General features: G+C 46.0%; 1 protein-coding gene across 1 annotated transcript in view; it reads left to right on the plus strand.

Moving 5' to 3' along the window:
• SCN8A (sodium channel, voltage gated, type VIII alpha subunit) overlaps positions 1–12,500 on the plus strand; it is a 111,501-nt gene that overhangs the window by 63,347 nt on the left and 35,654 nt on the right. Inside the window, exons 29-36 of the mRNA XM_014947448.1 lie at positions 1,753–1,888; positions 3,701–3,939; positions 4,489–4,662; positions 5,586–5,942; positions 7,036–7,506; positions 7,885–8,002; positions 9,626–9,780; positions 10,653–10,891. Coding sequence (XP_014802934.1) covers positions 1,753–1,888; positions 3,701–3,939; positions 4,489–4,662; positions 5,586–5,942; positions 7,036–7,506; positions 7,885–8,002; positions 9,626–9,780; positions 10,653–10,891 — 1,889 coding nt within the window. The remainder of the gene's footprint in view (positions 1–1,752; positions 1,889–3,700; positions 3,940–4,488; positions 4,663–5,585; positions 5,943–7,035; positions 7,507–7,884; positions 8,003–9,625; positions 9,781–10,652; positions 10,892–12,500) is intronic.

Genomic DNA, 12,500 nt, shown 5'->3' on the forward strand with positions numbered 1-12,500 from the left:
GGTGGGCTTTGTCAGTTCCCTTGTTAAACTCTGGAATGAGCTTCAGTCTTGCTACAGATATCTGTATTTTCCAGCAGCAGCAGCAGCCTTCAGCAGTGCCAAGAAAATATTAGAGCAAAACTACTAATTAATGTAATAACTCGGAATTCGAAATCACCTTCTGTTTAAAAAGAAACCCCACCTTACCTTCCTCCCCCCTCCCCCTCCTCCTCCCCCCCCAGCTTCCTGGGAAAAAGAGGCTTGGAATCGAGCCCTTAATTAAAGGACTAATAATAGTAGGAGCCCTCGGTGTCTGTCGGGGCAATTCAGAAGGAGCTATTTAAAGCATGGGAATGGGGAAACCACCCAAAGTCTGCTGCAAATGTTCTCCACAATCAGATAAAATATTTAGGGATTCAAAAGGGAACGCAAACAATCTTTTAGCTCTCGCTAAATTTTGCAAGGGAAAATAAGGACTGTTAGTAAAATAAGGGCTTTTAAAAATACTATTTTTTAATTTTTGAATTCTCCTTGACTGCCTTTTTGTAATTAGTTGACTGAATTGGTATTGAGTAACCTTTTTAGTGGATGAACATTTTAGAATGCAGGAGAGAAACAAAGCTCAAAAACCAATATTTGTTAGTGGGGTGTAAAAAAATGTGGACAAGATCGAAACAACATAATTTGAGAGATACCTGAATCGATTTTTTTCTGAGAAAAGTCTGGTTACCGTTCCTATACATTCCAAGCTATTTTTTTTTTTTAGTTATTTCAATTCTTGCAACCTGTTTGACCTTAATTAGTTACATTAAGCATCAGTTGCTATCTGTGGTTTTTCTTCCCGAGTTAGCACGTTAATTCAATGTTTGCTTTAGTATTTAATTCTCTTTCTAACACAGTACGAGCGTGGCAGGAGCAGTAACCTGCATGCTGCGTGCCTCAAAGGGGGAGTATTTCTTAGCAGTTATTTTGTGAGCCCTTTACGTAGAGAGGGTTCAAGAAGCAGTTAAGTGTCACAGGGGGAGACCCACCTGGGCTGGGCAGAGACCTCGGCTCACGAGCAGACAGCGGCAAATTCCTGTAATGAGGAGAAAAGCCCATTTATCTGTTAGCACATGAGATTGTCTGTGCCCTCACTGAGATTGATCCTGGGAGGGAAACTGTGAGGTGCCTTTAGAAGCACCTCTTTGACTTGGGGGAGCAAGCTGATCCTTCAGCAGGGTGAGATCCAGATGTGGTTTCATCTCCATGTTGTGTTCATAGTGGGCTGGAGTGGGAGAAATCCCTGCTGGTTCTCAGAGAGTGATGTGGCCGGGGGTTCTCTTATCCTAGGTTTCAGATGCAGGTTTTGAAATAAGTGTTGATACCGTCAAATGCTCAGTTCCTAAACCTGATGAGTGTGGGTGGTGCAGAGGAGGCTGGGCTGGAGCTCCCACTCTGACCAGGGGGGTGTAAGGGGGGCTGGGGGGAAGAGTCACTGCTGGTCTGTGCCGTTTGGTAGCAGCACGGCAGCCTTTGTTATATTCTTATATTTCAAAGAAACGTTCTTCGAAATACAGTCCTTGATTTGTCTAAGGCTGCAAAGTGCTGGTGCTGGGAGAAATGAGGGCTTGAGTATTGGTTTGACCACTTACCTGATGTAGGAAAGCAAGGAGGATGGATAGCAGGAACAACAGTGGTTTTCTCACTTGGGCATGCATGCCGTGTTTCGGGGCTGAGAGTATGTAAAATACTGGGAAGACTAAGAGTTTGTGTTAATCCTCATATTTGCAGGGTACTACTGAAATCGAAATCAGAAAGAAGCCTGGTGGGTCTCTCCTGGTCTCCATGGATCAGGTGAACGCATCCTATGGAAGAAAGGATCGAACCAACAGCGTGATGACGGGGTTGACAAATACCCTTGTTGAGGGTAGGTATGGCTTGGAGGTGTGTGTTTCCAGTAGGTACGGACCCGTTGCCCTCCCGTGGTGTGTGCTGCAGGAAGGCAGACCCATTCTTCTGGCCATTATGGGTAGTTCCTCACACCATGTCTGCCCTGGGTTCCCTGTGCCGGAGCCGGGCTGGCTGTCCCTCTGCATGGCACAAAACATGGACGTGGACACACACGTCTGCTCCGTCTGTCCAAGAGGCACCCAGCAGTGATGTTAAACCCCATGAGATGGCTTCATGGTGGCTGTGGGGACCAGAGCCATCATCATAGGGAGCTGGGAAAGGAGCCCAGGCTTGGGTCAGACCCCATCTGTTGGGCACGGTGGCACCACAGACATCACGTCTGAGCCTTGGGTACCAGAGAGAGGACATGCCTGTCCTTCAGACACAGAATTCAGCTGACTTTCGAGACTCACACATTGGTTTTGCCTTAACCTACTTCTTTTGAGTCTTCGTTAGTATGGAAATATTCATTAGACTTTATTTTACTGGATTTTCCATCTAAATTTTACAGATACAGAGGTAAAGACAACAAAGAGTTGTAGTTTTACAATACTGAATGTGCCGCGTGGAGATTATAGAGGTAGTGTCTGACATGGGTGGTAGGTCTTCGGCCCTCTCCCAGGGACTGGAGGGACCCTCCTTTGGTCACAGTCCTGGGGAGGAGGTTTGAGCTGCGCCAAGAGCCGGGGTGTGACAGCTGCCAGAAGAGAAAGGGACTTCTGGATGACGGAAATTCTGAAAGGGACAGCACGCGGAGATGAGATTTCCAAATATGTTATGCAGGAGCCGGCAAGAATTTATGAACAGCAGCCATATGAGGCTGATGATCTCAAATTCCTGCTGTCTTCTGCAATAAAATTGTATGAAAACTAAATATACTTAGAAACAGAGCAGGGTTCTGCTGCTGCTTCCCTCCTGCGCAAACGCCTACAGGCTACAGTGCTACGGTCCTCCTTTTTAACTTTAGAAATTCCACGGCAACTAAATACTAAGCAACCAGGGAACCAATGAGAAAGAGAGAGCAGTGGTCCTTTCCCTGCCCATAAAAAAATAAAACTTCAGCACGAACAGCTGTGGATCCTGAATGGAACCATTGCAAGACAAAGAATAGAGGGGGGAACTCCCGATTTTTATTTTTTTTCCCCTAAGCACTTGAAAGAAGCCAGTGTAAAAAAAAAAAATAACGGACACAACATCATGTTAGATTTCTGTAAATGCATGTGGTTAGTCTTAATCAGGTTATTCCTGTTTAAAATCCTTTGCAGCATTATGTCATATATTTCCTCTTTTAGACCGTGTGTGCATTCAGCGCAGAATTCATTTAAGTTATTTAAAAACTGGCTCCGAAGACAGTTTGGAATCCGTAACTTTGATTCAAACCATTTTACCTTGATCAGTTCCGAGTTAAATATATCCCTTCATTTCAAATAATTTGGACTGAATCCTAAGACCCAGGCGGGGCTGCCGGGCGGGGTTAGAGCTGCCCCTCCTGCAGACGTAGGGCCAGAGAAGAAGCCCAGGGCAAAGACTCGCCCAGAGTCTCCTGCTGGGCCATGGCCCCAAGGCTGGTGGCTTGGTCCCTCCTCGTCTGAAGCCATTGCCAAGTGTCCTGCACGTCCCTGGTTCCGAGTGCCATGTGTATGTAGGGCAAAACATGTCTTTGGCCCGAAAGTATTGAATTGTTGTGCAAGCAGGGAGACACGGGAGGGTTGGACGGTGTTTTAGATGGATCCCGTGACCTTAGAAGTGGGGGCTGAACTCCTGTTGCTGTTTTGTTTCGGAACTGCAGAGCTGGAAGAGTCCCAGAGGAAGTGTCCCCCTTGCTGGTATAAATTTGCCAATACATTCTTGATCTGGGAATGCCACCCGTACTGGATGAAGCTGAAGGAGATAGTGAACTTAATTGTCATGGATCCTTTTGTTGACTTGGCCATCACCATCTGTATTGTGCTGAACACCTTGTTCATGGCGATGGAGCACCATCCTATGACCCCAGAATTTGAACACGTGCTCTCCGTAGGAAATCTGGTAAGATAGTGTTGGTGAATATTCCTTACAGATCTGCTCCTTCTGGGATACGTTACTTGTTGATATGGACTTTTAGACTGAAAGAACTGCTGTTCCAGGCTCTAGAGCCTGGAGATCTAGCCTGAAGATCCAAAAATGAACGAAAGCAAATCTTTGCCTGTTCTTTCTTTGTCTTTTTCCTCTAGAGCCTGGAACAGCAGTTCTTTCAGTCTAAGTCCACATCAACAAGTAACACTGAGTGGCACAAGCTTGCCCTCGCTGCAGTCTGTGGCCACTTGGATGTTGGCTGAGGGTGCCTTCTGGTCAGAATTTATTACTAATTAGAAATCCATCTGTTAATTCTGGGGCTGCCTGAGTAGGTCGATGATACTTGTGCTGCACGAGGGGAGAAAAGAGCATTGTGGGCAAACACGTGGCACTGCCCAGGCTGCACGTTGGAACGGGCACGAGAGGCTGCATCGTTTGATAATTAGCCTGAAGATCAGAAAATGAACAAAAGTGAATCTTTGCCTGTTCTTTCTTTGTCTGTCTTTTCCCTCACCACTCCAGGTTTTCACTGGAATTTTCACAGCAGAAATGTTCCTGAAGCTCATCGCCATGGATCCCTACTATTATTTCCAAGAAGGCTGGAACATCTTTGATGGATTTATTGTCTCCCTCAGTTTAATGGAGCTGGGTCTGGCAGATGTGGAAGGACTTTCTGTGCTGCGATCTTTCCGATTGGTATTCCATATTCCACTTCTTTTTGGACGTTACTTTCTTAGAGCTAATGGAAAGATTTTTACATAAGAAAAGGCAAACACCACTTTTTTCTGGTTTTCGGGAGGACAGAGATGGAGTAGTGTCATTTTTGAGGTCTCTTTTTACTTCACAACTGCTGTTTACAAGCTTTGAGCTACAGCTCGTTGCATTTAGGGGGTAAGGGGTGACTTGGGAGGTGAATGTGGATGGAGAGGGACCGTGCTAGGATGCACCTCTTATTTCATGCCATCAAATTTGGTAGGTCGTATGTTAGAGTCTAATAAAAGTGCTGAACATTCACCTGCTTTGACTTGTGCTGTCACTGGTTAAGCTTTTGCAAATTACATGAGGAAAACCTCAAGGTTAGATTTTTGAACGCAGAGAACCACAACTGGGGTTGGATTTTCCAAGGAGCAGAGTACTCAGAAGCTGCCACTTACATCCAGGTTCAGAAAGTCTGTCTCCAGAGGAGATTCCCTGGAAATTAAACTTCGATAGTGTGTTTTGGATATGCCAGGAGAACAAGCCCTTTTTTTCCAGGGAAAGTTGTGAAGTGTTCAGGAAAGAAAAAAGTTATTTTTTGTGATACACCCTTCAAATAAGTCTCCTGACTTCCTTAGTGTTGCGAGGTTTGCAAAGCAAGACGGAGGCTTCATGCTTTTCCTTTGTAAAAGGAGATAGATCCCCACACGGGGGATAACTAAGTATGAAACACAGGAGGCCACATTCAAAGAGAAGCTCAGCATTCCCTCCTCCCACTGCCCTCAGCAGGAGCACGGCCTCATGTTTATGTTAAATACAGGGTGGTCGCCGTTTAGAAAGTTCTGCCTAATTTTCCTCTTTGTTTAAGATGAAACTAAATTTTTATTTGTCTGTTTTATTCTTTCGGTTTTTGTTTTTTGCAGCTGAGAGTCTTCAAACTGGCCAAGTCCTGGCCCACTCTGAACATGCTGATAAAAATCATCGGTAACTCAGTGGGTGCTTTGGGGAACTTGACCTTGGTGCTAGCCATCATCGTGTTCATCTTTGCTGTGGTGGGCATGCAGCTCTTCGGCAAAAGCTACAAGGAGTGTGTCTGCAAGATCAATCCGGAGTGTGAGCTACCCCGCTGGCACATGCACGATTTCTTCCACTCCTTCCTTATTGTCTTCCGTGTGTTGTGTGGGGAATGGATTGAGACCATGTGGGATTGTATGGAAGTAGCAGGACAGGCCATGTGCTTGATTGTCTTCATGATGGTCATGGTCATCGGAAATTTAGTGGTCAGTAAATGGTTACTGATGGTCTTTATTGGTTGCCTCTGGGTGGGGTAGAACGTGGGGAGACCGCAGGACTAGGGAGTAATGTTTTGTGAGTCTGTTCCAGCTCTGGTGGGGTCCTTCATGGCCTTTGACAGATGAACAGTCCTGTTGACTTTGGTAGCACCAAAGGGTGTGCTTTGCTTGATGAGGGCCTTAAACAGTTGCCCACGAGTAAAGCATCTAGGCACTTTGCAATAAAAGCTGGAGGTACAAAACCCTCAGTCAAAAGGGCCAGACCCACACCTTGCCTGAGGGGGTAAAGGAAGCTTAAAAGAAGGAAAACCTGGCTTTTCAAATGCCAGGAAAGGAGATAATTTGGTATGCAGGGGAAGGTCCTGAGGTGTTAAAATCAGGTTGGAAGTTTCTTCTAAAATCTGCCCACTAGCTCGATCATGAGGTACGGTGGTGTGCAAGAATCGGCTGGTGAAACTGCACGGCCTGTTGTGTGGGAGGTTAGACTAGATCATGATGTTTCCTTCTGGTCTTAAATTTTATGAAGAAAAGTCTATGGAGGAAAATGTAAGCAAGAATGAAGTAGTGTGAACAGTTGCATGTCTTCAAAGTAGCGTTGTGAGCTCTCTCTGAGAGGACTTGTCTCACCAAGGGATTTTGACAAAATAAGTCTTGGGGGCTCTCACTAGATGTGGGCAAGGAAATCCAGCTGGGAGCTTTCACTCAAAATGCCTGGATTTGGCCCATTTCCTTTGAGCCAGAGGTGGGACTAAACCAGTAATGCTGAATTTAAATCCCTTCTATGGCTGCTGCCTAAATCCCTCCCCGGCAGCCGCGGTCTGGCTCCTGCGTGGGGCTCTGTGGTGGGGACCTGCCCAAGTCACATCACCACACAGGGCTGCCCCCTTCATGGGACACGCTGCAGGATCAGTGGGTGCCTCGGTAGGTCTGTGGGACACCAGAGCTGGTTCTCGGTGTGGTGTTTGGAGAGCGAGCTCCCTGTTAACATCAGCAGGACGTGGGTGATTAAATACTCATCTTCAGCTTTGGGAAGGTCACCCTTGTGTGTCAGCTCTGCCAAGCGTCCCCTCTTCTCCTTCAGGTGCTGAACCTGTTCTTAGCCTTGCTACTGAGCTCCTTCAGTGCAGACAACTTGGCAGCAACAGATGATGATGGGGAGATGAACAACCTGCAGATTTCTGTCATTCGCATCAAGAAGGGCATTGCCTGGACCAAGGCAAAAGTGCGTGAGTTCATGCAGGCTCATTTCAAGCAGAGAGAGGCAGATGAGGTTAAACCCTTGGATGAATTGTATGACAAGAAGGTGAACTGCATCGCCAACCATACAGGGGCTGATATCAACAGAGACATTGATTATCAGAAGAATGGCAATGGCACCACAAGCGGAATTGGGAGCAGCGTGGAGAAGTACATCATAGATGAAGATCACATGTCCTTCATCAATAACCCCAATCTCACTGTCCGGGTGCCTATTGCTGTAGGTGAATCGGATTTTGAAAATCTCAACACAGAAGATTTCAGCAGTGATACAGATCCCGACGGCAGCAAAGAGGTAGGATGAAATGTTAAAAATTCACTCTAGTCATTTGACCCTTGTGGAAGTGCCTGGAAGCATCTTGGGAGGGAGAAGTAGATAGTCCCAGCACAAAATTTCTGTTCATGTTATGACGTAGTCTTTGCACTCAAGCCAGAAGTTTCTTGTGCTAGTTACTCTGCGGAGAACCACAAATACTTATAAATATATATAAGTACTTAATACTGTCTGTCCTGTTAACATGCCACGTAACCTGGGTCAGGATCTTAGTGAGGTGAAGTGAGGAAACAACTTTTGTTACAGTAAATCTGGTGAACAAATTGCTGAGTTGTCATGAAGGTGGATATTTTGGGGGAACTACTTACAGATTGGATTGGGGTTTATTTTGTGTTCAAGAAACTTGATGAGACCAGCTCCTCTGAAGGTAGCACCATTGATATAAAGCCTGAAGTGGAAGAAGTCCCTGTGGAGGCACCAGAGGAGTATCTGGACCCTGACGCGTGCTTCACAGAAGGTAGGCTGACTCTGAGTGTAGGAAGAACCATAGAATCCCATGTTGGAAGGGACCTCAAGGATCATTTGGTCCAACCTTTCTTGGCAAAAGCATGGTCTAGACAAGATGGCCCAGCACCCCGCTCAGCCGAACCTTAACAGTGTCCAACGTTGGGGAGTCCACCACTTCTCTGGGGAGACTATTCCAGTGGCTGATTGTTCTCACTGTGAAAAATTTTCCGCTTGTGTCCAATCGGAATCTCCCCAGGAGTAACTTGTACCCATCACCCCTCATCTTTTCCATGTGATTCCTTGTAAAAAGGGAGTCTCCATCTTCTTTGTAGCCATACCTTTCTTGGCAAAAACATGGTCTAGACAAGATGGCCCAGCACCCCGCTCAACCGAACCTTAACAGTGTCCAACGTTGGGGAGTCCACCACTTCCCTGGGGAGACTATTCCAGTGGCTGATTGTTCTCACTGTGAAAAATTTTCTGCTTGTGTCCAATCGGAATCTCCCCAGGAGTAACTTGTACCCATCACCCCTCATCTTTTCCATGTGATTCCTTGTAAAAAGGGAGTCTCCATCTTCTTTGTAGCCACGCTTTAAGCACTGGAACATGGTGATAAGGTCTCCCCTAAGGCTTCCTTCCTCAAGGCTGAACAAACCCAGTTCTCTCAGCCTTTCCTCATACAGCAGCTTCCCAGTCCTTGGATCATCTTGGTGGCCCTTCTCTGGACTCTCTCCAGCCTGGCCACAGCTTTTTTGTATAGCAGGGACCAAAACTGAACACCGTATTCCAGGTGTTCCAGCTGCATAGAGTGGGATAATGACTTCTTTATCTCTGCTGGTGATGCCCTTGGTGGTGCAGCCCAGCATCCCGTGGGGTTTCTCTGCCACAGCAGCACACTGGTCACCCATACTGAGCTTATTGCCCACCAGGGTCCCCGTTGCCCCTTTCCACAGAGCTACTCCCCAGCCAGGTAGATCCCAGCCAGATGGGAAGGCTCTGAGCTGTTTCGGGGACCTGTCTACTCTAAACTTACCTTAAGGTTTGGTCTCAGTCTGGGTCAGGGCTGGCTGTCAGCTTATTTTGAGACTCTCTTTGGACCCTGCATCGCAGACGAAGGAGTTCAGAAGAATTTTCAAAGTCAAGGCCTTGGAGATGCAGTTGCCATTGCAGGGATGTAGATGACCTGTGAGTAGGGCAGGTTGATCTTTCGTACAACAGATGCCTTGAGTAAGTAGAAGCAGAAGAATCTGGCTTCTGGTCGGGTTTCTTTTTTTCCCTTCTGTCACTGGCCTCAATGTCTTTCAGCAGCTGATCCATTATGGGTATTCCCATGGCAAAGATATTTTAAATGGTTCAAGGTTATTTTATCAGCAAGTTTTCCATTCCTCTTCTGTCAAGTGCATGGATCCCTGACCAAATAGAACAATCTGTTCACAAATTGATGTTAATTCAGGTGCTCAGATACAGAAGTGGTGAAAGTAATCCTCAAGAGCACAAGAGGCTGAAACTCAGTGTGTTTGCTGTTGTTGGCGTCAAAACTGCCTCTAGACAATGACAATTTTGTGTTCTTTCATTAAGTCACCTGTTCCCAAGGTGTGGGCTCATGCTCCTGTGTGTGCTGTCCCCGTTGCAGGCTGCACGCAGCGCTGTAAATGCTGCCAGGTCAATATTGAGGAAGGGCTGGGGAAGTCTTGGTGGACCTTGAGGAAGACTTGTTTTCTGATCGTGGAGCACAATTGGTTTGAGACTTTCATCATCTTTATGATCCTACTGAGCAGCGGTGCTCTGGTGAGTAAAATATGGAAATACATGTATCCCAGAGGTGTTAACGAGGGGACATCTAATTGGCAAAGCCTTGTGTAGGAGATTTGGTGAGATAGCAAGCTGTGATGATTCTTACCTGGAAAGCAACACGGCTCCGTTGTAGTAGGTACTGTACAAAAGCCTTTATTAATGATTTTTGTTCAGTTTCAATGAAGAATGAAGACTGAAATCCCGCAAATCTGGGTTCTGATCACAGCTTGACTAGAAATGTGAGGATTTTAGACAAAGTCAGCCTGTATCTGTGTCTCATTTTTGTCATTACCGAACAAGAAGGTTTATATTTCTTCAGTTTCCCATGTTTGCAGAGCTTTTTGACCTCCTGGTGGCACACAGATACAAACAATCCCTGGGTGTGTTTGTTTTCACACAGTGCAGTGTGTAGTAGATGGCATTACACAACAAACAGCTTCAAGCAGGTGCTCCCCGTGAGTTTTAGGACTCAATTCCACAGCAGTTGGGATCCCAGGGCAGCAGCCTGGCGTTCTGCACATCCCAGCTTTCACAGCAATTAACGGGCTGATTAACAACGCGCTCAGCAATTTGGGATGCACCCGTGTGTGACTGTTGTGGTACCAGTGGCTGAACATTTAGATACAAAGGCTGGTACTCGGAGCCCTAAGGCAGCGAAGTTCTTGTGTTACTTATTCAGGACTTTTCCTTTTTGGGGTATTTTTGTGGTTTGGGGTTGCAGTGTTGCAACTGCCAGAGCAGATGCTGGGCACTGTGTAAGAAATGCAATTCCATTGCTTATCGTGGTTTGAGTGAGCTTCTGGATAACGATATTGGGCTGCGTAATAAATCTGATATAATGACATGAGCCCCTGGTTATTTCCCAGGCCTTCGAGGATATTTACATAGAACAGAGGAAAACCATCCGGACCATCCTGGAGTACGCGGACAAAGTCTTCACTTACATTTTCATCCTGGAGATGTTGCTGAAATGGTGTGCTTATGGATTCGTCAAGTTCTTCACCAACGCCTGGTGCTGGCTGGATTTCCTCATTGTGGCTGTATGTATCCTCTCCTCCTTATTTCTGGTTGGAAAAAAAAAAATGTTAGTTGGAGGAATGCTGGGGTAATGTTTTCTCCTGAGAAGTGTCCTGACTGGATCATACACTTGATTCGGATTCAGTCCCAGATATCTGTACGTTTCCAAACCCAGGATGGAGCCCTTGGGCCCGTTGAGTGTTGCTGGTGTTTCCTGTGCAACCCTGGAATTTCTGCCCTGTGGGTCCTGTTGAGCCTGTGGAGATGAAGGAGGGTTTTCCAGCCCTTGGCTCTTTTGCTTCTAGGAGTCCTGCCTACGTGTGGAGCTGCTGGAAGGTGTTAGCAGTGGGAGAACTTGTGTAGATGTGGTGTTCATTGGTGACACCGTGTTCTGTAATCACTTGCTTGTGTCATCAGTGATGGGGGGATGATGAGGGAGGCATCTCCCCACCCCACCGAGCTCTGTGGTTCTGTGGTTTGCTTGTTGTGCAGAATGAAGTTCACCATCATCCTCCTCCTGTTAAAAATATCTAATGCCTGGGAGAGAAAGAGCAGGATGGGATTGAAGAGCCAAGAGATCGTAGCGTAAACAGGGGGAATGTTCGGTCTGGACAGTTGAGCACGTCATTGCCCTGGAATTCCCCTGCAGAACATCTTGGTAGGGAAAACAAATTCTCAAATTTAAAGAACACAGACAATAAAGAGAAGCCTCAGCAATAAATTTGGCTCTGAAGCACAGTAAGGGCTTTTAAAATAAATGGAATTTATGCAAAAAAAGTGGCAGAAAATTGTGAAATTCAATAGGACGTGAAGTCTAAAGAATTGCAAAAAAAAGGAACTTTTGGAATCCCAAGTGTTTGGATTCTTCTGAAACGTTTCATTACATCCAGTTGTGAATCAGTGTCCTTAGCGAGTGCCCCAGGAGCAAGGTTAAAAAAAAGAACAATTTAAATTTTTTCCAAGTTTCTCATTTGGAACATTTTGAATATGATTCAGTTATGCCAAGTTGCTGTTCAGTGACATTATCACTCTGGAAATATTTCTGAGTAGGTGGAGGAACTATGCTTGGAATTCAGGGGTAGAAGTGACTTAAGATGTCTACGTTTCCTGTGGAAGACTGAATTTTTAAATTTATTTTTTTTTTAAATCCTCTCTGATCCCCTTAACACCTTTCTTTATAACACACATCTTGAAGAAGTAACTCTTCTTTTCTGAAAATAACCCTGCATCTCTCTCAGTGCCTTAAGATGAAGTACAAGTGCTAACATGGGAGCTCATGGGAGATACCATCTACTTTTCTGAACCGCCTTGAGGAGGGTGTTTCAGCAAACGAAATTCTTTGGGGCACTGGATTAAAACTTCCACCAGCAGCTGAGCATAAAAATAGCACTTGCAGTCCTTGTGCTTCGTGTTGTGAGTTGGGCTCCAGCTGTTGGGAAGGAGCGAAGAGCAGGTTAATTGGCAAATGGGTTAAAAGCTTCCTCTGCTTCCCAGGTGTCTGCTGGTGGGGTGAAGGTGAGGGACACGTCTGCAGGGGGTGGGTGAGTGTGTGTGTACAAGGAGCCAGAAATTTTGCAGAAATTTCTCTTTTCACTTGCTGTGGTAGACAGGAGAGTTGCACATTTTTCTCTGCAAAGCATCTGAAAGGTGAATTTAAGATGCCAAGATATTACTCGGCAAAATCTCAGCTATGCATC

The sequence above is a fragment of the Calidris pugnax genome, unplaced genomic scaffold (genome assembly GCF_001431845.1).
Source record: "Calidris pugnax isolate Ruff unplaced genomic scaffold, ASM143184v1 scaffold155, whole genome shotgun sequence".
Lineage (NCBI taxonomy): Eukaryota > Metazoa > Chordata > Aves > Charadriiformes > Scolopacidae > Calidris > Calidris pugnax.